General features: G+C 54.5%; 9 protein-coding genes across 9 annotated transcripts; 4 read left to right on the top strand and 5 right to left on the bottom strand.

Moving 5' to 3' along the window:
* Positions 1-202: 202 nt before the first annotated feature.
* Positions 203-788, bottom strand: BDP55DRAFT_671418 (uncharacterized protein). Its single transcript, XM_060575452.1, has one exon. It carries the CDS (start codon positions 748-750, stop codon positions 472-474), a length of 279 nt encoding a protein of 92 aa, XP_060426927.1. The 5' UTR covers positions 751-788; the 3' UTR covers positions 203-471.
* Positions 789-1,944: 1,156 nt separating this feature from the next.
* On the bottom strand, positions 1,945-4,315 carry BDP55DRAFT_634434 (HEC/Ndc80p family protein; the record flags this gene model as incomplete). Its single annotated transcript, XM_060572665.1, has 4 exons — positions 1,945-2,146; positions 2,201-2,331; positions 2,385-4,193; positions 4,289-4,315. The coding sequence occupies 4 exons, from the start codon at positions 4,313-4,315 to the stop codon at positions 1,945-1,947; spliced, it is 2,169 nt and encodes a 722-aa protein (XP_060426926.1).
* A 431-nt stretch (positions 4,316-4,746) lies between these two features.
* On the top strand, positions 4,747-6,229 carry BDP55DRAFT_671414 (peroxisomal membrane anchor protein conserved region-domain-containing protein). The gene is made up of 3 exons (XM_060575451.1): positions 4,747-4,948; positions 5,002-5,377; positions 5,431-6,229. The coding sequence occupies exons 2-3, from the start codon at positions 5,027-5,029 to the stop codon at positions 6,136-6,138; spliced, it is 1,059 nt and encodes a 352-aa protein (XP_060426925.1). The 5' UTR covers positions 4,747-4,948; positions 5,002-5,026; the 3' UTR covers positions 6,139-6,229.
* Positions 6,230-9,095: 2,866 nt separating this feature from the next.
* Positions 9,096-10,589, top strand: BDP55DRAFT_695717 (alpha/beta hydrolase fold-domain-containing protein; the record flags this gene model as incomplete). The annotated part of the gene is made up of 2 exons (XM_060577496.1): positions 9,096-9,817; positions 9,875-10,589. 2 exons carry the CDS (start codon positions 9,096-9,098, stop codon positions 10,587-10,589), a joined length of 1,437 nt encoding a protein of 478 aa, XP_060426924.1.
* Positions 10,590-11,256: 667 nt separating this feature from the next.
* Positions 11,257-13,499, top strand: BDP55DRAFT_614891 (FAD binding domain-containing protein). The gene is made up of 2 exons (XM_060571250.1): positions 11,257-11,279; positions 11,395-13,499. The coding sequence occupies exon 2, from the start codon at positions 11,620-11,622 to the stop codon at positions 13,213-13,215; it is 1,596 nt and encodes a 531-aa protein (XP_060426923.1). The 5' UTR covers positions 11,257-11,279; positions 11,395-11,619; the 3' UTR covers positions 13,216-13,499.
* Positions 13,500-13,797: 298 nt separating this feature from the next.
* Positions 13,798-15,565, bottom strand: BDP55DRAFT_557431 (hydroxymethylglutaryl-CoA synthase; the record flags this gene model as incomplete). The annotated part of the gene is made up of 4 exons (XM_060569695.1): positions 13,798-13,935; positions 14,000-15,090; positions 15,153-15,255; positions 15,506-15,565. The coding sequence occupies 4 exons, from the start codon at positions 15,563-15,565 to the stop codon at positions 13,798-13,800; spliced, it is 1,392 nt and encodes a 463-aa protein (XP_060426922.1).
* Positions 15,566-17,824: 2,259 nt separating this feature from the next.
* Positions 17,825-18,867, bottom strand: BDP55DRAFT_671399 (uncharacterized protein). Its single transcript, XM_060575450.1, has 2 exons — positions 18,199-18,867; positions 17,825-18,098 (listed from the first exon to the last, which is right to left on the bottom strand). The coding sequence occupies exons 1-2, from the start codon at positions 18,376-18,378 to the stop codon at positions 18,048-18,050; spliced, it is 231 nt and encodes a 76-aa protein (XP_060426921.1). The 5' UTR covers positions 18,379-18,867; the 3' UTR covers positions 17,825-18,047.
* A 615-nt stretch (positions 18,868-19,482) lies between these two features.
* Positions 19,483-20,678, top strand: BDP55DRAFT_671394 (uncharacterized protein). The gene is made up of 2 exons (XM_060575449.1): positions 19,483-19,685; positions 19,788-20,678. Exon 2 carries the CDS (start codon positions 19,806-19,808, stop codon positions 20,247-20,249), a length of 444 nt encoding a protein of 147 aa, XP_060426920.1. The 5' UTR covers positions 19,483-19,685; positions 19,788-19,805; the 3' UTR covers positions 20,250-20,678.
* Positions 20,679-21,295: 617 nt separating this feature from the next.
* On the bottom strand, positions 21,296-23,407 carry BDP55DRAFT_557338 (BCS1 N terminal-domain-containing protein; the record flags this gene model as incomplete). Its single annotated transcript, XM_060569685.1, has 1 exon — positions 21,296-23,407. One exon carries the CDS (start codon positions 23,405-23,407, stop codon positions 21,296-21,298), a length of 2,112 nt encoding a protein of 703 aa, XP_060426919.1.
* Positions 23,408-24,192: the final 785 nt, after the last annotated feature.

Genomic DNA, 24,192 nt, shown 5'->3' with positions numbered 1-24,192 from the left:
AGTCTCTTTTCGGACGGGAGCCCATTGGATCTCTCTTTCGCCGTCAAAGTCCCCTTCTGAAAATAGAGACGCCCCAGGTACCCTAGAACAGGGGAGCCAAGTACCCTAGAAGAAGTATGCGATCTGTGCCCAGTCAACTGGGAGCTACCCCTCTATCCTGACTCACCCTGTTCGTATACCACATCACATTTACGACTTACGGGTCTTCTTGACGCATGGCAGAGTCCATGTTAGCATGCATGTAAGCAACAACGGGCTTGACGATTGGAGCAAGCGGGCATGCGGCCGCATGCGCCGCATCGCTAAATAGACCGCACTCGCATCTGACAGCCTGACTTACATGCAACTCACACTCTCCATCCACGAGGAACCCGCATCTTGATCTTTGGGAGCAATTTTGTCTTTCTTCATTGAAGTCCGCTCATCTGCAATGTGACGATCGCCTACGGACGTCCTCCCAACGCCATCTTCCTACACCGTGGCCCATGAGGAACGACCGTGGCCAGCAAGACCGAATGCCCCCTTATCTTGCTCCCACTCCTGCCTTTCCATGGCCCTCAAGTATTGTGTCTTTGCCCTGCACATGTTGACCGGGTACTTGTATCTCATCGCCAGCAATAGCCGGTGGCTCTCCTGCTCTTCCTCGCGTTGAGCCCAATCTTCCTGGTGACGAGCCCAGTCTTCCTGGCGTCGAGTCCAACTGTCCAGACGACGAGCCCACACTTGTTCAGAGCAGGCATAACCTTCCATCAGCTCTGGTTCTACTTCTTCTTCTTCTTCTTTTTCCTCTTCAATTTCGTCGTCCTCCTCCGAGCTGTCGGCATCGTCAGGAATTCCCGTCGCTCCTCTCACAAGCTCGAGACTGAGTGGTCGCGGTTTACGAAGGGACGGAAGCGATACAGCCCTGCCTGGTGGCTTAACTTCAGTCGTGGTGGTATTTATCGAAACCCCCGCATCACTCGCTTTACTCTCCTCTCCTCCACGAGCCACCCATCGCCGCAATTTCGCAAGATTATGTGGAATACGCTCAAATCGAAACGTCTTGATAACGAACTGATTCTGAAGACAGTGCAATTCAGCCTCGCAGTCCTGTACAATACCAGCGTACAAGATCCGGGTAGGTTTATACCCGCAATTCTCTGCCTCGGTCTCCATGGTACGGGCCTCTCGCAGCCAGCCTTGAAGTTTGAACTTCGCGTCCCGTGGTAAGCGGTGCTCCTGGACGAGGCGATGGACGTCCCGGTACTCTGCCTCTTCGAAGCCGTCGCGCCATGTTTGCACCTTTTTGTCTAGGAGAGGGATGCTGCTTTGTCGGCCTAGGGCGAGAATGGTTGATTCCCAGACTGCTGCGTCAGGATCTGCTGGTTCGTTTGGCGGGGCGAGCTGTTGGTGACTTGTAGACATGACGAAATTCATGATGGCTGCAGGTGGCATTTTTGATATATCCTCGGGTATTGGTATTGGTTCTTGTCTTTCTGGTTGTCATAAGGGGGTTGAGAAGTAGTGAGGCGGGAAGTGTGATCTCGCATTGCCGGGAACACTTAGATCAGGGTCTCGACTCGGTTCTTATAGCGATTCCATCAACCTTTGCGTCTCGAGCCGTGGGTATCGGAGATAGTCATAGAGTTGTACCTCTCCCGCGTAAAACTCTACCGCTTAGAGCGAGGCGACCTAGCCCTAACTTTTAACCTGGAGGTCGTCAACAACCAACTCAAGCCAAAGAGGTGCAAACAATGTCAAAAACAGTAAACCAAGTTCAAATTCATCGAGACTGTACTGTCCCTGTCGCCGTCATTATCCGTCATCATGTTATCTGAGAAACAAGAACGAAAACAAGCTCTGGACCAAAAGTTGCGCCCGAACGGAACGCTCATCAAGAAAACCAATGGACAATCCTCGCAAAGGACGTCCATCAAGCCACCCAAAGAACCTTGCAAAGCAGCCTCACATGTTGATATTCCGTGTGTCCTCGTCCATCTCCTCGCTGCCTAACTCTGCTTGGACCTCATCAGCCACGAAACCCTCGTAGTCGTCAAGGTTCTTTTGTACGTGAATCTTGAATTTGATGACATCGTTGAGCATACGGTCAATCTCCGTGTGCAGCTCTTCTCGCAGGGAGTTGGCACGAAGTACGAGCTGTTCGTATCTAAGGCTATGGTTAGCACTGAAGTATAAATGAGTCCAATTAACATTGACTTACTCGATGCTCGTGTTCATCTCACGTTGTTCCATCAGCTGTACCGACTCTGACAAAGTGGCTCGCATCTTGGCAAGCTCCTTCTCCATCTTTTCGATCTGGGCATCAGATGCCATCTTCTGTGTTGTTGTAACCTATGATAGTTGTCAGTATGTGGTCTGTCATCTGGATCAAGCATAGTACGTACCTCCTTGGTCTTCTCATATTCTTCCTCAGCAGCGCGGACACGGTGCTCCAGAGCCTCAACTTCATTGCGCTTGTCTTCGATTGCCTCCTTGATGCCATCAAGCAGGTCATGATCTTTCATCATGTTGTCCATAGCAACGGTCCTCCTTTCGGAGATCTCTTTCCTTAGCGTAAGGAAGCTGTTCTTGACCTGTCCGCGCAGATCGAGATTGAGAATGTGGGCAGCCTGGTATCCAGTAACGGGGTCAGCAAGCAATCGGTCGCTTGAAGAAACGCCGCTCGAGCCCTTGAGCTGCGAAGAGCTGAAGTCTGGTCCGTCGTTGACCGTTACTTGCAATTCGTAGTCCCTGCCGTTGGCATTGACCGCGTTTGCAGGTATCAGGGCAATCTGGTACGCCAAAGTGTTATACCTGTCGACCATTCTCTCGAGTTCGTCCAGCTTCCTGCTTGCCTCCATCTCCTTGTCCGCAACCTTCTTCTTGACGTCCTCCAATCTTTGCGACGCTGACTCGATACCCTTCTGGAGACGTTCCCGCTCGGCAGTCATGCGGTCGATATCCTGCATGCTAATGCCAAGATCGTCCACAGCCTTCTGCAGTCCTCGTCGTTCGTCCTCTACCTCTCTCAACTCCTCATTGAGCTTATCGAGCTCCTCGTGAAGGACGTTGATTCGGGTTTCGTACTTGTCGGATCTCTGCATGGCAAGCGCATTGTATTCTTCGAACTTGATCTTGTCCTCTTCCATGATCCTGAAATGATTGTCGAGTACGGCAGGATCCGGGGTGGACTTTTCAAGATCTTCGATTTCTTGCAGTAGTCGGCTGTTCTCTGCCTCGAGCATCTCAAGCTCAGATGTATACTTGGAGTTGGATTGCTCGAAAGCGGCTGCCATCCGTTCAATATGAGGGGCGAGTGCTCGGTTTGCGTCATCGTCGTCTGCGTCCTCGTCCATGGCAAGCCAGTCCCTATATGCCTTGCTCAGAAAGTCGAAGATGATACGATCGCCGGTGACATCGAGGCCACTTTCGAGACAAGCGTCGTCGTATCGGCTGCAAGCGTAGCCATCCAGCATCTGCGCCAGCTGCATCATCCAGTGCAGCAATCCCAGGAAAGTGCTCCAATTTTGACCACCGACAGCGGCAATCTGACTCTTTGTGATGCTTCTCTCGTATGGGTACCGCAGCTGCTTCAAGATAGGCGGCACTTCTTGGTCGATGTTCTTCTGGAACTTGTGGCTCGGGTCAATTCGCCTGTACAGCCATTGGAACATGAAGTTGAAGTCCTTTTGCGTAGGGGATTTGATGATGTTTTGCGATAGGGTATGCTTCATCTGCATCTCGAAGTTGTTTTGGGCAAGATAATCCAGCAGCTCCTGTCCTATCCTGGCCTGGTATGATCTGTCTCGTAGCGGGCGGGGGTCTCGAGGTACGCCAGCAGGCTGTGGTGCTTGCTGGAAGAAACTCTGGTGGCTCATGGGTCCGGCGGTTGATGTTCTTGCGCGGTAGACACTACTCCTCCTGTCGTCTTGTGAAGAGCGTCCTGGCGCAGGTGTCGGCGCGAAGGACTTATCGCGCATCGATGATGTTCGCTTTACCGAGGACAGGCCAATGTCTGCCAGGTTCGTTCCAGATGATGAGCGCTGGAACATGGGCTGGCTGGGTCGCGACAATGCCAGAGATTGTCGGGAGCCGGACATGGATCGGCCATGGCTGTTCGAGTAAGGCGCGCCTGCGCCGACGCCAGAGGCAGATCGTTTCATTGCTGATGCGGGTTGAGGTAGGCCGGTGTTGTAGTTGATGCCTCCTAATGTCTGCGTAATAAGTTAGTTACGACAAACCTATCGAGGCTGTGATATCGCGACAGGCTGATGTTGAGGGAAATGCTGACTTCTCTTGGTCTGCGCACACTCCACAGGCCGGTGTCTTGCGACATGGTCGGAGGGAGCTGAACAGTGGTGGTTCCGGTGCCAAATCGCAGTCGACGGACTTGCGAAAGACTGGCAATGCAGGAGCTAACGATTGCGAGTCGCTAGAATGGAAGTGAATTGTTACGCGACAGGTTCGAGTAAAGATGTATGGTTTGCGCGCGCATGCATGCGTCGTGTGTAAGGAGGTGCGAGTGGGATGGCAGATCGGGTAGCAGATGCAAAAGTATTGTTGCTCTGGAGCAAGTAAACAAATTGTTGTACCCCTCGTTCATTGGCTGCGCACTGCCCCTCTCAAACAATGGGCGACGGGGGGCCACAGTCTCGGTGATGCCCAACACGTGACGGCAGGCGAGGACGTCCGGACGGTACTTACTCGGCATTTCTCCGCATTAGGTAATCACTCCAGACATTTCCCCAGCCGCTGCTCTGCGCCGAAGCCTCGGCTCAGGATCCGGCCACCCATTATTGCACCTAATCAAGGTCGCGAAGGAAACCTCCGTCATTCCTTCCACCTGCACATGCCTTTTACCTTCGCCTCTACTGCCGCAAAGCGTGGTCATCACTGAAGGAGATCGCGGCGAGGCTGACAAGGTGACACATTGAAGATGGCGATACGAGAGGATATCGTCGCCTCAGCGGTACGGTGACCCCAGCCCCAATGTCCAAAGACGACCCGCTAACTTGTAGACAGACGCAGTGTTAGTACCGACGAACCGATGTATCGCGCGCGACCTTATACTGACCGAATTGTAGTTCTGCAAGACCCGAGTGTTGCAAGCTCATCCATCGAGAGCCGCATGTCGTTCCTACGGACTAAGAACCTAACCCAAGAGGAAATCGATGCCGCTCTGTCAAGAGTCGGCGTCCAGGCTGCACCGGGTCCGATGCCGGTCGCTCAGCAGCAGCAACAACAGCAGCAGCCGCAACAATACTACCAGCCATCATACCCTCCTCAGTACCAGGCATGGCAACCTCCACCGCCGCCCCCTAAGAGAGACTGGAGGGACTGGTTCATCATGGCAACAGTCGTTGGTGGTTTCAGCTACGGCGCATATACTCTGGCCAAGGTACGGAACTCCACACCTTTAGGTCTGGGAATGTGAATGACTGACAAAACTAGCGATACGTGGTTCCCCTGATTGCGCCGCCGACACCCGAAAAGCTCGAGCAGGACAAGAAGTCGATCGAAGAGCAGTTCGACAAGGCCTTTGGGCTTGTAGAGCAGCTGGCCAAGGACACGGAAGAACTCAAGGCTACGGAGCAAAAGCGGACCGAAAAGCTGGACACAGCTCTGGAAGACATTGAAAAGATCATGACGGAGCTGAGGAACGCCAACCAGCGACGAGAACTCGAGACACAGCGCGTCAAGGACGATGTGCAGATCCTCAAGGATTCCATCCCCAAGGCTATGAACACCCAGAAGGATCTTACCGATTCGAGACTGAAGGAGGTCAACACCGAACTCACTAGCCTCAAGACCCTGATAACACAACGCATGACTGCCGCGTCATCATCGACGCCGGCCAACGGTCTGCGAACTGGTGCGACCGCTACGCCCGCTTCTCCTGTCCTGAACCGCACCGGTACCACGGGCAACGATACTTCCGCGAGCAGCACCGAGGCCGCTGCCGGCACCGACGCCAGCAAGCCTGCTAGCACGCCGACCTTCAACCGCCCTTCGCCGTTCAGCGGTGCCACGGGCGCAAAGGCCTCTATCCCGGCCTGGCAGATGGCCATGGCCAACAAGGACTCTGCGGCCTCACCAGCAGCGACGAACGGAACCGCGTCCGACAGCAGCTCGCAGCAGCAGGCATCCGCTTCTTCGTAAATGGGCTAAAAAGGGAACACAATGTACAGTATGCATCTATGATTTCATTGCGTCATGAACAGGAGAGCGACGGGTGTAATTGCGCGTGTGGGTTTTGAAAGATTCGCCTGTACAGAGTAGTAAGGTAGATATAAGCCTTGAAGCTAGGTATGTGTTTGCGGCATAAAACATCCGAAAGCGACTTTGTGTGACAGTCTTCCCACGTGCAGAGCCAGAAGAAGCCCAGCCCAGCCCTGGACCGTAGCTTCAGGGTTCAGAGGGGTTGCGACTTTGACTTGTGAGGCTGGCCAGGGTTCCATTGACGTGTTTTACATGGGCTGTTCGCTATCTCGGGTGTTGCCATACTTGTCCCGTAAGCGAGGAGGGTCTCGCGGGGGAGAAAAGGTTTATTGGCGCGGTGTGCGTGTGCATGTCAACATCTCACCCACCAAATAAGCCCGTCTCATTCAATTTCGGTAGGTAGGTTGTTGCCAGACGAGAAGCGTTCAAAGAACACGCTGTCACGCAGTCAGTTTCATGGGTACCTTGGATTATGAAAGACCATTGGCGATATGCAGTTTGAGGGGATCCGCATAGATGTCGGTCAGGCAGAAGTGAGAGAGTGTGAATGTTTAGAGAATTGATACCCGTAGAATGTGAGCCTACAGATAAAACAGCGCAGGTATCTGAAGATCTTCGCAAGCTGGACTGAAATGGGGTGGCGTCGCCCGATGTGGTGTTGCGGGAGCGCGCCTGAACGCCCGGGGGCCCACTGCCGGAGCCGTAGGATTGGGTGCATTTCTTCTTCCATCTAAGCGACGTTAATCATCCGAGGGAGGGGGCAGAAAACTAAAAACGGAGACGTATGAGCATGGGGTTCTAGTGTCTTGTGTGTGGGATGCAGTCTCTCTCTCTCTCTCTCAGTCCCAGTCTCTCTTTCGTGAATCGCGCTTGATTCAGCAACGGGCGCAGATCTCACTCTAATAGTGAACCCCAATTGGAGCTTTGTGCTGCAGCAGCCCATGTCCATCTTACTCCAGCCCACAGACGATGGGTCGGATGTTTGAGAAGCAGAATGAAGAATGCAGGGCTAGGATGAGGGGTATGGTTGAGTACATGACTATCTGAACTTTTGAAAAGTACGGAGTAAAGAAGCATCTATCACTCCAAGATGCCAGCCACCTTGAAGCATGGCGGATAGCTCCGAGTAGTAGCTTTGCGCCTTGAGATAGCTTCAAAGTACATTGCAAGCATGTATCAGTTGTCAAGCACATGGAGGCCTTCGGAGCAATTGTCAAAGAATGTTCTAATGTTAAACACTGACGCATTCATCTTTTCCCTCCACCATCCAACTCTCCAAAGATGATGAGTAGAAAAAAAGAAGAAAATCTCCCAGCTTTGGTACGAAACGTTCCCCCCCCCCCCCCCCCAGCAACAGGTATCCGTACCCAGTCTAAGGTAAGGTATCTAGTCAGTAATTAGAGGTGAGGGAGAGTGTTAGAGCGGGCCGAAGAACAAGCAACGAACATGTTCCACCCTTTTCCGCAACAATTTCCTCTTTCGACCGTCCTTGCGGAGCGAACAACAGCAATCCCCCCGGACCGCCGCTGTCGATGAAGCAAAAGCCAACGACCCTCGTCTTTTTCGCGGCTTGCCGTCCGTCTGGTCTTTGACTCTTTTCCAGTAACGGTATACTCAAAACATGACGCCTGCCAGGCTCATCCCCGCCACTGCATCTGCCATCTCAATCAACAACCTTTCCACGCTTCCTCCCCAAAGGACAGGCTGAAGCTAAAGCCTACCTTTACCGTGCTGTGCAGAAGTTACCAGGCGGTCGATTCAGACTCTCTTTTTCATCCACCGACCACTCACGGCTTCTGGAACCCTTCGCATTGCGCAGGGCCTCCTCCTGAGTGTCGTCCTGCGCGCCACTCATGTTCAATCTTCGCCCTCCTTCGGCCCCTCGGCCTCTTCTAACCCTCCACTTCCTTCCCATCCATCCATCATCGCTGTTGGAATTGCCCCGGGGCCTCAATGGATCAGGAATTTGGAGTGGCCATGAGGTTGTTTCCCAATATGGCGGACCTCCCTCTCTACGGATACAACGCCAGTAGCCTTTGGCACATGATGCAAGGGTTAAAGCGGGAAGCTAACGGCGTGAGGTAAAACTTGCCTTAGACCGCGCATTCGTTTGATGGCCACAAGCGATTAGTCGAGGGAAAATCCCACCAGCCGAGGCACCTTTTATTTTTTTGCTAACCGACATGTCATCGATTTGTCTGCCATTGACCTGAGGTAATTCGCCTTCGTTGCCAACGAAGCACCCCAGCCTCGTTGGCTTTCTTTTATTTTTTCAATACATTTCCTAGTTTCTTACTTTAGCTTATGTCGCGGGCACCTGCGGGCTACCATCCAATACTGTTACATTCGTTTTCTTCTCCATTCTGGTTCTTCCCATCTTCTCTTAGTAGATTGCAAACACGTTGCCGCTTTCCCCACAACAGCAGCTATTCCCATTCACACCGCACACACACGTACACACTCCACAGCAAGCTTTCTCAGCTTTACCCTGTCTGCTTTTCGACCTTGGTACCCTGTTCCCAGAGGCTAGATACTTCTTTCCCAAGGTACCGCCGATCCGTCGGTGAGGTGTGCGTGTGAGTGTGAGTGGCTCCGAATCTGATGTCCAGGGGGTCCCGCAACCAATTCCCTCCTCATCTGAACATCCTGTCGACCCCTAGCCCTTGACCGTTGCGACCTTCTATCGACAGATTGCAGCCTTCTTTTGCTGGCGTAGCGTTTGTTGTTCCTGGTGTTTCAACCACGTCAGGCATAGTACCGTCTTGGCCTCGACCTTTCACTTGCATCTTGATACCATCCTTCTTATATATCCCTTGCCTAGGCCGTCGTCTGCCCGCCATTTCTTCCCTTTCCTAGCCATGTCCCGCTCATCCTTCGACTATCCGAACCCTCTCAATATGGACCCTGCCCAGTTCAAGTTGCTGTTGTCGTTACTGCCCAAGGTGCCTTTGATAACGAGGGTGGCACTGCTTCATGTTTTACACTTGTCAAAGTCGTCTCAGTATCTAGATCTGCGGAGCGACCTCATCATCTCGGTGATACGTTCATACCTTCAGCCAGCCAAATTGCGCTCCATCACATCCACACAGAAGCTCGCCAACCGCGATAGCGGCGTCAAGGGGAGAATATGGGTTGCCACATATGCTAGCCCCGTACCGCCAGAAACCGACGTGCGCGATGCCCTCATCGGAATTATACAGTCAGCCAGGGCTCCGGATACCCCAGAACTTAAGCTGCGGCTGCCGGATATCGTACCAGTGGAGGCCGAGTGGACGGGCTACCGTGCCGGTGCGACGGAAGAGGAGCGGCCACCCGCGATCGGGGAGAAGGACAAGTTTGAAAAGCTACAGAAGGAGGTCACCAGCCCCCTGACGGTGCTGTACCTTCACGGGGGAGCGTATTACCTCTGCGACCCGGCGACTCACCGACCAGCTACGAAGAAGATTGCCAAGTTGACCGGAGGCCGTGTATACTCGGTTCGGTACCGCTTGGCTCCGCAGAACCCCTTTCCGTCGGCTCTGCTAGACGCTTTGGTTTCCTATTTGACTCTGCTATACCCGCCACCCGATGCTTACCACCAAGCGGTCGACCCGAAACACATTGTGGTTGCCGGAGATAGGTGAGAAAGTCTCCAGCGTCAGGATGAGAATGTGGGTTGCTAATCAAAACGCTATAGTGCCGGGGGAAACCTGAGTTTATCTTTGCTACAACTCATCCTCGAACTGCGCAGACAAAACCGAAAGATCCGCTGGCTGGGCGAAGAGAGAGAAATCCCCCTACCCGCAGGACTCGCACTCAACTCACCATGGATGGACATCACCCAAAGCTCGCCCAGCTGGGACACCAACGGAGAATTCGACTACCTCCCAACAGGCGAAGTCTATGCAAAGTACCAACCGCCCCCATGCAACGCCTGGCCCGCGAAACCGCCCCGGACAAACATGTACGCCGACGACGACCTCCTCGCGCACCCCCTCGTGACGCTCCTGATGAGCCGCAGCTGGGCCGGGGCGCCTCCCGTGTACATGTGTACCGGGTGGGAGCTGCTGGCGGACGAGGACAAGTACATGGCGCGCAAGCTGCACCAGGACGGCGTGCCCGTTGTGTTCGAGGAGTACGAGGGGATGCCGCACTGCTTCGCGCTGATTCTGACAAAGATACCCAATGCGCAGCGGTGCTTTGAGGGGTGGACCAACTTTATGAAGAGGGCTGTGACGAACCCGGAGACGATCGATTCCAGGGCGACGACGATCAAGTCCAAGACGCTGCAGGAAGAGGTTCTCGACTTTGAGTCGCTGAGTGCCGTGAGCGCCGAGGACGTGCAGAAGAGGGTTCTCGCCAAGAAGGAGACGACATTGGCGGCTGCGCCAGAGACTACGGCGAAACTCTAGATCCTATCCCGCCGGGATGAAGGGGGTGCGGAAAGGGTCGCGTCGTCGATGGCTCATGATGAGCTTTACGGTATTTTTCGATGAACGGAGAGAGATTATTAATGATTTTGCACATTCAACATCAGACCATGTAATTATTTAAACGCCTCATGAGAAAAAGGAATGATAGTAGGGCGAGCAATTGCACAAAACCGAACAAGATAACTTCGCCGCTAGGAAATGGGACTTGAGTGTGAGTGTGTATGTACTTAACCCCCGGATTGCTGGGATCATCCCGTGGAATAAGCAGCGGACGGATCTCTAAAGCCAAGAAGAGCATTCTTGTCCGCCCCGTTCTAGGAGCTAACATTTCATGTGAGAGATGCTTTTTTGGCCAACGAAACGTGTATCACGAATACGGAGGTTTACTGTGCGCTGATCCACACGTTCGTGACGACCGCAGAGTTGAGAAATGTCCGGGCGTGTTGCAGTGCAGCAAAGTGAGATGGCGGATTTGGTAAAGATCTCACTCACGCACACCTCGATATAAATTCCCCGAGGATGCAGGGCTTCCCGTATCCAACGATCTGATTACAACGAATATTCAGTGATGGCTGGTGATCCTGGAACTCACTCACTCACGGACTCACGGCTGGAGGTTAAAGATTCCATATTGATCCCTGAGAGTGAAGAGATGGAAGTCTGAAGATGGTAGGTATTAATGGCTAAGGCTGGAACTACCCCTGCATCGAAGAGCTTCAAGTAAGGTAGCACCCCCTGTCAGAACCTTGATTAAGTACATGCGGGTGAGCTAAGGCACCTACAGCTCCAAAAACGTGGCGCTGCGGCGCCGGCGCGACGTCTGGAAAAATCTCACCTCACATACTAATCTCATTGACGTAGCTCTCACTCACATCTCACTCTCACCCCCGTGTTGGATGTGATCACACAGAGATCTCGCCAACATCTCACAAAACACCCGAACAAGGAAGGGGGAAAGTTCACAGCAGGGGTCGAAACATACACCGGAAAGACTCCCCCTACTTTCACAATGGAGCGCCACCAGAAAACCGTCTCCAAGATCGCCGCCGCGGTGCGCTCCTTCTTCGACCGCAAGGAACCCTACCGCATCTTCCACGGCTCGACAAACAGCACCCGGCCCTTCCGCCGCGATCGCGTCGTCGACATCTCGGCCCTCGGCAGCGTCCTCGAGGTCAACAAGGCCCGCCGCACCGCCCTCGTCGAGCCAAACGTCCCCATGGACCGCCTCGTCGAGGGCACCCTCCGCCACGGCCTCATCCCCCCCGTCGTCATGGAGTTCCCCGGCATCACCGCCGGCGGCGGCTACGCGGGAACTGCCGGCGAGTCCTCGAGCTTCAAGCACGGCTTCTTCGACGACACCATCAACGAGGTCGAAATGGTCCTCGCCGACGGGCAGCTCGTCCGCGCCAACCGCAACAACGAGCGCGCCGACCTGTTCCGCGGCGCTGCGGGCGCGGTCGGCACGCTCGGCGTCACCACCATGATTGAGCTGCAGCTCGTCGAGGCGAAAAAGTACGTAAAGACGACGTACCACCGCACCCATAGCGTCGCCGAGGCCGTCGAGACCGTCCAGGCCGAGACGCTCAACGCCGAAAACGACTACGTCGATGGCATCCTCTTCTCCAAGGACCACGGCGTCGTTATCACCGGTAAGCTGACGGATGAAATCCCCGAGGACCGGAAGCCACAGACCTTCAGCGGCGCCTGGGACCCCTGGTTCTACTTGCACGTCAAAGACCGCACCCTCACCGCCGGCTCCGCCAACAGCGAAGCCGCAGTGGCGACGTCCTCATCCTCGCCGTCGTCCACCGTGGTTGACTACGTGCCCCTGGCCGAGTACCTCTTCCGCTACGACCGCGCCGGCTTCTGGGTCGGCGCCGCCGCTTTCGACTACTTCAAGTACGTGCCCTTTACGCGCTTCACCCGCTGGTTCCTCGACGACTTCTTGCACACGCGCATGCTCTACCGCGCCCTCCACGGCAGCGGCGAGTCGGCCCGCTTCGTCGTCCAGGACCTCGCCCTCCCCTACAAGAACGCCGAGCGCTTTGTCGACTACACGGCCGAGAACTTCGACATCTGGCCGCTGTGGCTCTGCCCGCTGAAGCAGACCGCCCCGCCGACTTTCCACCCGCACACGGGCGAGGTTGAGACTCTGCCAGCAGCAGCCGAAGGCAGCAGCAGCAGCAGCAGCACGGTAACGGCCCCCAAACCGATGCTCAACATCGGCCTCTGGGGCTGGGGCCCCTCGGACCCCGCCGAATTCGTCTCCAAGAACCGCGCCCTCGAGCACAAGCTCCGCGAGCTGGGCGGCATGAAGTGGCTGTACGCGCACACGTACTACACCGAAGACGAGTTCTGGCAGGCCTACAACAACAAGAGCTGGTACGAGGCCCTGCGCGAAAAGTACAACGCCACAACGCTGCCGACCGTGTACAACAAGGTGAAAGTCGACGTCGAGGCCCGCAAGGGCGAGAAGAAGGGCTGGCGCGACGTCCTCAAGTCCAAGCCGCCCATTGGCGGTCTGTATGGTATCTATAAGGCTATCCAGAGCAAGGATTACCATTTGCACCGCCGGGCTGAGTGGAAGTGGAAGGGTGATAAATGAAGGAAATGGTAGAATGTGCGAGTAAGAAGGCGAGGTGAGGTCGCATCATACATGGACGTGACTAGTGATTCTCATGTCGAGCGTAACTCGTGTTAGAAACGGCCGAGCATATTACCCATAGAATGTCATGCGTGACATGTATTAGTAGTGTAGCATCAGTAGCATCACAGTCAACCGCAAAAGGAGGACTTTAGCATTTTGGCATTGACAAGATTATTAGAAACGAGGTCATGGAACATGAGCAGCACGAGCATCACTTTTCTCACATGTGAGTCCAAGAGGTTAGGGCGTGATTCAATTCATTCATCTATTCTTCCAGCTTCATTCGTCCTTCAGGACGCTCAAATACGGCTTTCTGGCCCGGTATATACAATGCCCTCATTGCGGGGTGCATTCCACGCGCCATATCCTCTCTCACAACAGAATCTCCATATGTTGTGGCCGGCGGCGCCTCGATATTTCCTCCTCTGATTAAACTACGTAATGCTGGCCATGCTCCTTCAGTTATCATGATGTCGCAAGATCTATGCAGCCGCCTCTATTTGTTTCGTAATTCCAAGAACAAAAAAGCCATCGTCGGTTTCATGCCTTGACACTGTAGGAACGCTGGAACTTGTCGTTGACCTTCTCCAGGTAGTATGTGCCGGGGGTGATGGTGGAGGCGTCACCCTTGGGGGAGAAGTCCTTCTGGAGGTGAGCCTGGTGGCGGAGGTCGCAGAACTGTAATTTCATTATCAGCGGGGGTTCTCTCGTTTGCATTGTGCTTGGGGAAAGAGTTGCTTACGGCCTCGTAGGTCTCGGGGCTGAGCTTGGTGCGGGCCTCGAGTCTGGCGGGAATGTCGAGAACCTTGGCGAGAGGAGTGACGTCGCCGTTGATGCGGAAAGACAGGAAGCTGGCAGCGAGACCGGAGCCGTAGCTGAAGACACCAACGCGCTTGTCCTTGAGGGTGGCAGCGTCAACGTAGGACAGCAAGCTGGCAATACCGCCCCAAACGCTACCGCAGTACATGTTGCCGAGGAGGGTGGCGACCTGGGCACCGGGAGCGACTCTCTCCTGGTACTTCTTCTTGGTGAGACCCATGAAGGTCTTCTCGACGACCTTGTCGGTCAGCGACTTCTCGTAGTCCATATCGCGGAGCTCGGGGGCGACCTCGGCGAAGACGGATGAGTCGGCATCGGCGAGGTAGTCGTGGTAAAGCAGACGAGCGTACGACTTGGCGACGAGCTTGCAGTTGGGGGCGTGGAAGGAGAAGTAGTCGAATCTGTCAAGGCTGGTCTTGGGGAGCTTGGATTCTCCGTTGGTGGTTCCGTTGCCGTTGGCGTGGCCGTTGGCAGCCTTGGAGAGCTTGGCCTCACGCTTGTTGTACTCACGGTAGGCAGCATCCAGAGCCTTGGTGTAGCAGGTCAGGGAGTAGTGACCATCGACGTAGGGGTACTCGCTGGTGAGGTCGGGCTTGTAGAAATCGTAAACATGGGACATGTAGGTACCACGCAGACCGGGCTCCAGAACAACGGGAGCGTTGGGGCCAACAAGCATGGCGACGGCGCCAGCGCCTCCAGTGGGGCGGGCGTTGCCCTTGGCGTAGAGGGCAATGTCACCAGCGACGACAATGGCATCACGGCCGTCCCAGGCGGAAGACTCGATCCAGTTGACAGAGTTAAGGAAGGCGTTGGTGCCTCCGTAGCAGGCGTTCACGGTGTCAACACCCTCAATGTTGGTGTTGTCGCCGAACAACTGCATGAGCACAGTCTTGACCGACTTGGACTTGTCCAGAAGGGTCTCAGTGCCGACTTCGAGGCGACCAATGGAGTTGGTGTCAATGTTGTACTTCTTAATCAGGTTGGAGGTAACGGTCAAGGCGAAGGAGTAGATGTCTACAAAGAGCGAGAAAGATTAGAGCAAGCAACGGATTTAGGGAGAAGCAGGCGGAGCTCACCCTCGCGGTCGTCGCAGAAGGCCATCTTGGTCTGGCCAAGGCCGATAGTGTACTTGCCGGCGCTGACGCCATCGAAGGTCTCGAGCTCGGTCTGCTCGACATACTACACAGCGGGAAGCAAACAAGTCAGTACAATGCTCTCAGAATCTTGCGAGAGCTTCAACATGGAGCGGCCTTTTGACGCGCCCCAGTCCGGGGTGGGAGATTGAGGAGGGGTAATTCTGGCTGTGCTGGTGGGTGGATTGCGATTTCGGCGCTGAGGGACAGAGCGCGGATTTTTTTTTCTCTCTCGCTCTGCCTTTTCCAGTAGTTCGGCGGTGGTGGTGGCGCAAAAAAAGCATGGTGAGACCAACCTGGTTGGGGAAGTAGATTTCGATGGCCTTGATGCCAATGTTCTCAGGTCTGGAAGCCATTTTGGACGACGCGATCGTACAGACTGTGCTTTTGGGAGAATTGAAGTCTGCGAAAAGGGTGAAGAGTTAGCCAGAAAGACTTATTTTTGAACTCCCAAACACCCATTCACCGCCGTTTCAACGCGCCTGGCAAACAGGTCACCAAAGGTGCCCAACGTGCAGAATCAGGACAAGGATGTTCCAGCACCAAGGAGGGGACGGGAAGAAGAGGGGGAGGGGCAGTGAACTCGGGCCCAACGCACCTATTGGTAGAGGGTGGTCGTCTTTTCGTGAAGGACCAAAGTGTGTGTTGGAGAGAGTTTGGAAGGATGAGAAGGACGAGGAAGGAAGAATAGGTGTAGGGGGAAGAAGAGGAGGAGGGAGGAAGCTGTGAATGAGAAGAAATCAGGAGAGGGAGGCAGTGGGTAAAAAGATGTTGGGACGGAGACAAACGGGAGGCAGCAGCAGCAGTAACAGCAAGAAGAGGGTCCAGAAGTCGAGTTGGTGGAAGGGGCGTTTATCTTTTTTTTTTTTTAATTCTTCTTCTGTTTATTCCCACAGCTCTGCAGATGATAGGAGCAGACTAACGGCGGCATAGGCAAAAAAAAAAAAAGGTACGGGGGAGTGATTTAATATTAAATCCCCACTGACGTCGCAACACACCATACAGCCAGACCATTGACCAAGGGCGAAAACGAGCTAGGTATCCGTTGATGGGTGGGATCATAGTCATACTCATACACCACAGGTCCTTGGTCCATGGTCCATAGAGGGGATGTACATCCGACTGCTTGTGCGACGGGACTGGACGCGCATCAACAAGTAGCAACATCCCAGGCCAAGCAAAGCTGTCCGCTGTCCGGCGCCTCTACCTTGGACAGGAAAGACCACCTCACTCTCCCCATCTACATGACCTTCCTTGGACAGTAACAGTAACGAGACACCCGAAAAACCCGACGAGAGAGAGCCCAGGAACGAACACCAGCGGTGGCGGGGCAGACTCGCAGTGTGCGACTTGTGTGACAACCGGTGGCTTGGGTTGGGGAAGAGGGAGTGTGCGGCCTGCGCGCGCAGCCAGTTCGGCGCAATGCCCAGCCCGATCCAGGGTTCCGAAGAATTTACCTCCGAATGAGCACATGTACTCAGTCTTGCTTCGAGTGGTTTATGTGCTGATCTGCCTGTACCAGTCTTCAATACCGGGTCATCTCCTCTGTAGTGTCTTCGACTGGATAATGTGATGATGTTGCCGTATTCCGAACAGTTAAGATTGGAAGCGAGGACCCTTGGGGACAAGGTAAGGTACCAAGGTATCGTTGCCTTATCATGCTTATCTGGCGCTGCACCAACGACCCTTCCTCTTCCTGCCTCAACTTCGGAGTCGGCGCATTCGCAAACTTGGCGTATCTCTCTTGACCTCGGTCTGCACTAGCACACGTTTGCCTTGGCGTCGAAGAATTGTCTTGTTTGTTTTAGCAGCGGCATGACAAGATGTAGCAAACGTTCTCTGTGAGCTAAGGTAATTAGCAGCTAGCTACATACTCAGGCGAGGCGAGAGGCCAACGACAATGACATCCGGCGCCAGGGAAATTGAGACTCCCGGCAATTTGCAGAAGCCAGTTGGATGGACCGCTGGGCCTAAATGAGCCGGCTGCCATATTTCCTAGCTCACCGAAGGTATCTGTCGTCATTGCATCACTTGAGCTGAAGCCTCAAGCAACAATCAATATACAACATGACGGATGAATGGAGGAACCCGGTAGGCCTGGTAAAGTAGATAAGGTTGCGACGGACCCTGCGTCCGGAATGCAGTGAGGTCGTACAAGCACAATGCCAGACTGACAAGAAACATCCAAGAGGAAAGGGACTCGCGGTACTGCTGAATGATTGATGGATCGAGTTGGAGGGGGGCGGTGCTCTGTTGTGTGGGTGGGCAGGTAGGTACCTCGCCTTGTTTGGCGAGAAGGAAGCAAATGTGTTATCACCAGCGGCACGGAGTAGGTACCTCAGTATCTTACCAAAGATGGGAAATGGCGATTCCCCTCCAAAGTGTAGTGGTACGGAGTACGTATCCGTACCCACCTGAACATTCTCGTCTTGGCCCATTCGGAAGGCTTAGTGGGGTCGATGTACAGTCAAACGGGGCCGAACGCCAAAAGGTACCTTATCAATCTGCCCCTCCATCGAAGGTGCCATCCAGATGGATACTTTCATGAGGCAAGTTCGACTTGCGACAAGTACCCAGCTGTACCTTGCTCAACTCTCGCACAATTTTTCTTCCATCGGGACGATGAAATCTTCGAACAGACGAAGAGAGTCTTTCATTCTGCTTCTCTTTTCTGTTTTAGCTCACAGCTGGATCGCTACCTGGCCATAGCAAGACGGGCGGCATCTCGGAACAAAGCGTTTGATGCCTGTCTATCCGACTGTCGCGGCATAGCCCTTGCATGATGAACTGCTAGGTACGGCAAGCAAACAACGTGTCTGAAAGGCCATCAAGACTTGCTTAAGACAGCTTGAGCTCGCTTGCACTGAGACATGGAAACGGCTCAACGTGGTGAGAAACTTTTCCCCCCTCCAGCCCCGCGGTTTACCCCTTCCGTAGCTTGGCGTCGCTTGTCTCAAGGACGGAAGTATCTGACGTAAAACATGTGAAGCGACAAGCAAGACACGAAGAGATGCAGAGATCTAGGTACTTGATAACATGGCAAGCCTTGTACTTTGCTTCTAGTGCTCCGAAAATGCTTCGTGTTCCATATATTGAGGATCCACTGGACCGGGCCGCAGACGCTTCTTGAGGCCAGCAACGCGGCAATTAGAAGCACGCTGCATGCCATGGCAGGCAGACGATGGTCAAGGGTCGAATTGGTTGAACCGGCGGCACAAGCCCGCCATCTGAGAAACGCAGCCGACAACTCTGAAGCGCTTATTCATTATTCCGCTCATGATTTTAGTCATTGAAGCAGGAAATCAAGTTCAGAGACACGGTCGTCAACCGCGAGCGACTCAGGGTCGAATGACAGCAAGACCCATTCAGCAGGCGTTGGTTCAAGGCACTTCAGGAAAAGTCGCGCAATTCCTGTAGCCTGTGGCTTCTTTTCGAGGAAAGGAAGCTCTGGTAGGGCAGGGCATCTTACGTCAAGGCAATTCTCGCTCGCCTCTGCCCCTCACCTCTTACTCCGTCACGGAAGGCAAATCGCATGACCCCGCCAGTTGCGGAAAGATTGCGGATACTCTTGGGCTCTTTTCTGCAACGACGGCAGCTGCAGAGAAGAATTCTTTCGCTCGGCGGCATATAGCGCACCTGGCTCTTCAGGTTTCCGAACTTCTCCAGGGCGTCGTCACTTCTTGAACAGATGTATGAGACGCTGCGCTTACCCTGAGGCGTGCGTTCAGAACTTCGGCAAGCAGCAGTCGATTTTGCCAAAATCTCAATTAGGAATAGCGTCTGCTGCTCGTTGACGATTCATCGTTTGATAACTCCATCTTCAACAACACCACGGACTTCTCTGGCGTTGACTCGCTAAGCTTGTTCAGCCTAGCTTAATGCAAAACGGCCATGCATCCCGATATTGACATTTCCAATTTGCTTTCCCCCGACAGGAACTTGCCTAGTCGTACGGTGTACAACCTGCACTACCTATTTATCTAGCAGCTACGGGCGAGCACAGGCACAGGCACAGGCACGGAAGAGTCTTATTGGGAACACAAAAAGGCACAGGCACATGCGTCTGACTGTAGAACTGCAAGGGCAGCGAGCAGCTTCCTAGGCTTGCTAGGGTAGCGGAGAACTGAGAGTGACAAACAGGCCAGTCACCAAGCCACCGCATCGCACAAACTCCAGACCACACGACTTCGAGGCTTCATTCTCATCACCATGGCCCCGTGTCATTGGTGATGGTATTCGCGTCCGTCGTGGCTGAGCCTTCCGTCCTCGCCACTTTGGGAGCGGTTGAAAGGCCCGGCCAGCTCCGCAGAGATCAAAGACAAGCAAACAAAACTAGATAAGATCCGCAAACATTCTTTCGTGCCGCATCTCATCAGCGACAAGCATGTCGACATTTGGACCGTTGCACTACTGGACAGTTTCGCCTCGCCAGACGCACATCGATACGTAAGAAGAAAGAGGGAATAAAAAAGAGACGTGAGACCTTTTCTGGGGATCGCATCCTTGCAGCCCATCTCTCTCCCACCAACCCCATATTCTGAAGTCCGACTGAGTGACTGAGTAACTGATCGTTGCTAGATCGCCTGTGGCCATGGTATGGCATCCCACGCTTTCGACCTCGCATCGCCGCGTCGGTCCTCCGAACGATGGCCCCTCCCGGCGGATATCCACAATGGAACCGCCCCGCGTAACGACATGTCACAAGCAGCTGGCGGCTGGCCCGTTCTCGCAGTTCTCTATTCAGCCTCGAACTCCGAGGCTCTTAGACCGAGCGTGACAACCATCACGTCGTTCAAGGAAAATTCTCTTTCTAACCCCTCGTTCTTCATGCCCTGCAACCCGAACCGCACCGCACCGGTCTCGCATCGGCACTCTTGCCCAGGTTTGCTGCTTGCATGGTCCGGGCCCTCCCCTCAGTTTCCAGTTTTCTTCAGTTTGGGAACTGTCGCCAGTTTCTGCGCAGCAATCAAATGTACAGCACGGCAAGGCAAGGCAGAGGCGCATGCTCGGCACGGACAAGGACATCTCTTCATCGTCTGAAGATCTTTCCCTTCAAGCCTCTCAAATGTCCCCGTTCTATTAGCTCGGAAACCACATGCATCCAGGGCACACCCCGTCCGAGGTTTATTGAACCATTGATGATGACACTCTGCCTTGGCTAGCCCGCTCTTCTGCCACTGGGACCCCGAAGTTGCATCTTGTTCGTTCCAATAACTGCTTCCAGAAGCCTGCTGCTGCGAGGCTGCTGTCAGCAGTGGAATTTCCAGGCCCTCTGCCCCCAGACTACAGTTGATGGCCCTTTACCATGATGAGCGAATATGATCAATTTGCCATCGGGAAACTGTCACATACGACCATACCCATTGGAAAACTCGGGATCCCGTCCGCTCTCCCATAGATAAGCCAATGAGGGCCGGATTAGTAGTTGGGTCGGTGACGACCAGCGAATACCTGGTGTTGTATGTTTTTTTGTTTTTTGAAGTTTTGGCGATGTCGCGAGAAAGCTGTCGGTGAAGTAAGTCTCCCACAGTGGATGATGATGTTTCAACCTGGCCGTATACGCTCGCCCTGTGACAGGATTCGGAAGGGTTAAGGAGGGCTCGAGCAGCCTGGCTGTGCCTCAAGAGTCTAAACCGACTAAACTGATTAAATGACCGAGCCCACAGCTGTCAGTTGTTGATGGCAGCCAGTGCGGTGTTAGTCAAGATGCTTGTATGTGTGAAGGCGTTGACGGCTAGCTACCGTTGCAATGTCATTTACCTTGTTCAATGGCTCAAATGATTTGTTGACAATCACAATTCCCTTGTATCCGTGTTTGATGGCTTATACATTTGAGTATTGTTTTCTACTAGAAGATGGACATAGAGCATGCCTTTCTCTATCAACTTAATAAAATCAAATGAAACCCTTTTCAAGAGGTAACGCTATGACATGGGATCGCAGTTCTCCTTCCGGATCTTCCCCATCTAAGCCGGCCGCCCGGACGCCGGTCAATGCAAACGAGAAGAAGTAAGTACAGACGCCGAAGAGAAACAAAACAACCCCCCCAAATTCCTTTGTAATGCAGGGAACTATCTCCAGCGTTCTCAAACCTCCACTGGGGTACCGTAACCCGAGTCTCGCTTTTGCGTGACGTCCTCGGCCCCGTGCTCGGCCTTGGCCCCCGAGATCACCATCGGTTCCTCCGCCGTCTTCTTCTCCGAAACTTTGGCTTCACCCGTCGCCGTCGCCGTTGCCGTCGTCACCTTGATAGGAGCCTCCGACTCCGAGCCGGATCCAGAATCCGAGTCGGAAGAGGACGATGAATCCGAAGAAGCCGCAGCCTCCTTGTTCTTACTCCGCTTACTCTTCTTCTCCGCCTTGCGCTTCTTCTCCCTCTCCTCCTTGCGCTTCTCCTTGGTCTCCTTCTTCTTTTCCTCAGCCTCCTCCTTGCGCTTCTTTTCTGCGTCCTCCTTCTCCTTGGCTTCGGCCGCGCGCTTCTCCTCGGCGGCCTTGAGCTCCTTGTCCTTCTTCTCCTTGCGCGTCTCCGTCACCCACTCGGCGGCGCCGGCCACCGCTGCCGAGGCGCTGCGCTTGTGCTTCATGAGGTACCCCTGGATCTCGGCAGGACTGAACTCATGCGCGGGGATGCGGGAGACGAACGTCTCGGAGAGGGCTTCGACGGCGGCGACGATTTCTGCGGTGCGGGCGGCTGCTTGGGCTGCGAGTTTCTTCTTTTCGTCTTCGTTGTCGTCGGTGGTGGTGGTGATGGTGTCGCTCCTCAGTTGTTGCACAGGGGGCTGCGCGATGATATCTTCGTCGCCCTCGAGGGGCGCGTAGATGGCGCGGAAGATGGCGCCGATGATTTCGCCGTCGGCCAGGGTGAATTTGACAATCTGGTCGACGCGGCCGGGTCGGATGAGGGCCTTGTCGAGCTTCTCGACGTGGTTGGTGGTCATGATCAGGACGCGGCCCTCCTGGCTGGCGACGCCGTCGAGGATGTTGAGGAGGCCGGACAGTGAGAGCCGGCCGCTGGTGTTTGTGGCGCCGTTGCCTGCGGTCAGCTGACCGGGGACCATGTCGCCGCTTCCGTCCTTGGCGTCCGCGGTGGCATCGCCGGTCCCGCTGTTCTCGCGGGTGTGCGTCAGGCCGGCTGTGTCAATGTCTTCGAGGAGGACGACGCACCGCCGGGGCAGCTCGGCGAAGAGGGTGGCTAGGTTTTCTTCGTTGGCTGAGATGGAGCTCAGGCTCACGATGTAGATGCGCATCTTGAAGAAGCCGGCCAGGGCGAGCGAGAGCGAGGACTTGCCGGTGCCGGGAGGTCCTGTCAGGAGGTATCCCCGGCGCCAGGGGATGCCGCGGTTGGAGTACCATTTCCGGGTCACGGGGGAGAGGTAGTCGGCGACGTCGTCAACAAGCTCCTTCTTCGTCTTCTCGTTGAGGATGACGGTCGAGAAGGGCCGGGAGGTGCGGGCCATGCACCGCTGCCACGTAGGCTCCGTGGTGCCGGCGCGGGTACTGCCGCGGTATATCATAGTCTTTTGCGAGTCCTTTTTGAGGTACTCGGCGCGGGCCTCCTGGAGGAGCTCCTTGAGGACCCAGGGGTTGCGGCCGAAGCACGAGAGGCTAATCTCCTCGCGCTCGCTGACGACGAGGTAGGAGGCCTGCTCGCGGTTCTGGCTGCGCTTGAAGAGGAGGAGGTGGCCGCGGTACCAGAAGGAGTGGCTGCCGAAGCTGGGCGTGTAGGCGAGAGGCTTCTTCTTCTGGCCCGAGATCTCGACAAGGCCGCTGTCAGAGGACTCGTCCGACTCTTCCTCTTCGTCGTCCCAGCGCCAGAGGAACCAGGACCGCGAGCTCAGGTTGGTGTTAACGACGAAGCGCCGCGAGTTCTTGGCGAACTTTTGGGCGGCGACCCAGGACATGAGGATGTTGTAGATTTCGTCGTCGGTGCGGACTTCGACTGTCGACATGAGGTGCTTCTCGACCTTTTCCCAGAGGTACTCGCTAAAGTACCGCCAGGCAAAGGTGGCGCCGCCGCAGAGGATCACTAGGGGGATGTAGACATTGAGGTCGATGCCGAGGTACTTTTGGAAAGCTGTCGTGAAGACGCTGAAGCCCGGGAAGAAGAAGTCCAGCAGTGCTAGTTGGGGAGCAGGTTGTGCTGTGCTGGATGATGTGTTGATGGGGTCGGCGTAGCCGGTATCTGTCATTGTGTCCATTGTCTGTCTGTAGAAGCTAAGAGAATGAGGCCAGCTCGAGGGGAAACAATGTGAGTCTATGTTATACAAATGGTCTGGTAGGGCTGATATATCTCGAAGAAGGCAAGAGGTAAGACGGCTGAGAATGCTTCCTCTTATGGATTGTGTGGAAGAGAGACAAGGAGATGTCGTACTAGTGAAGTGTGTGAGATCTTTATGTAGTGAATGTGCAAGACACCTGCTATTTTATATAGTCGAATTGTAGATGGAGATGCACACCCATACGGTTGGGAGGCAACCACGTCAACGAGGCGTTCGTGACCCCAGGTTCAGCCAGTTAGGCAGGGGTCGTCTGCAACCACACCGTGTAGTATGCGGGATAGTTTGCAGGACCGCATCACACCAATTGGCACAGCCGGCCCAGTAGACTTGGATTGTCAGCACATGAAGATGGGTCGCTGAGGCCGCCGGGGTGAGGGAAAGCAAAGCATCGTTGAGTCACTCCGGCATGTGCTAGGACAGCGGTGCAGTAGGAATTTCGCAAGACTAAGTTCTGCTATAACCTTGAAGGAGCATTTTTTTCTGGAGAACGAAGAGTAAGATCTAACGCTAAGTGCTAGGCAACATTTGCTGCCTACGCTAATGGCTCTTGGGACTGTAAGGCTGAGTGATGAACATGGAACTTGGTCTGGGGAAAGAAGTCCAGGGCTGTTTAGGACGGCCGGAAACGAGCGGCCCAAGATATGCAATGGACATGGCCGAGCCACTCAGACTTCGAGAGGGAAATCTGGTTTAAGACACATGCG

Source organism: Colletotrichum godetiae (assembly GCF_030913485.1).
Source record: "Colletotrichum godetiae strain CBS 193.32 chromosome Unknown BDP55scaffold_34, whole genome shotgun sequence".
Lineage (NCBI taxonomy): Eukaryota > Fungi > Ascomycota > Sordariomycetes > Glomerellales > Glomerellaceae > Colletotrichum > Colletotrichum godetiae.
The sequence above is the reverse complement of the archived record's forward strand: the minus strand, read 5'-3'. Positions and strand labels throughout refer to the sequence as shown.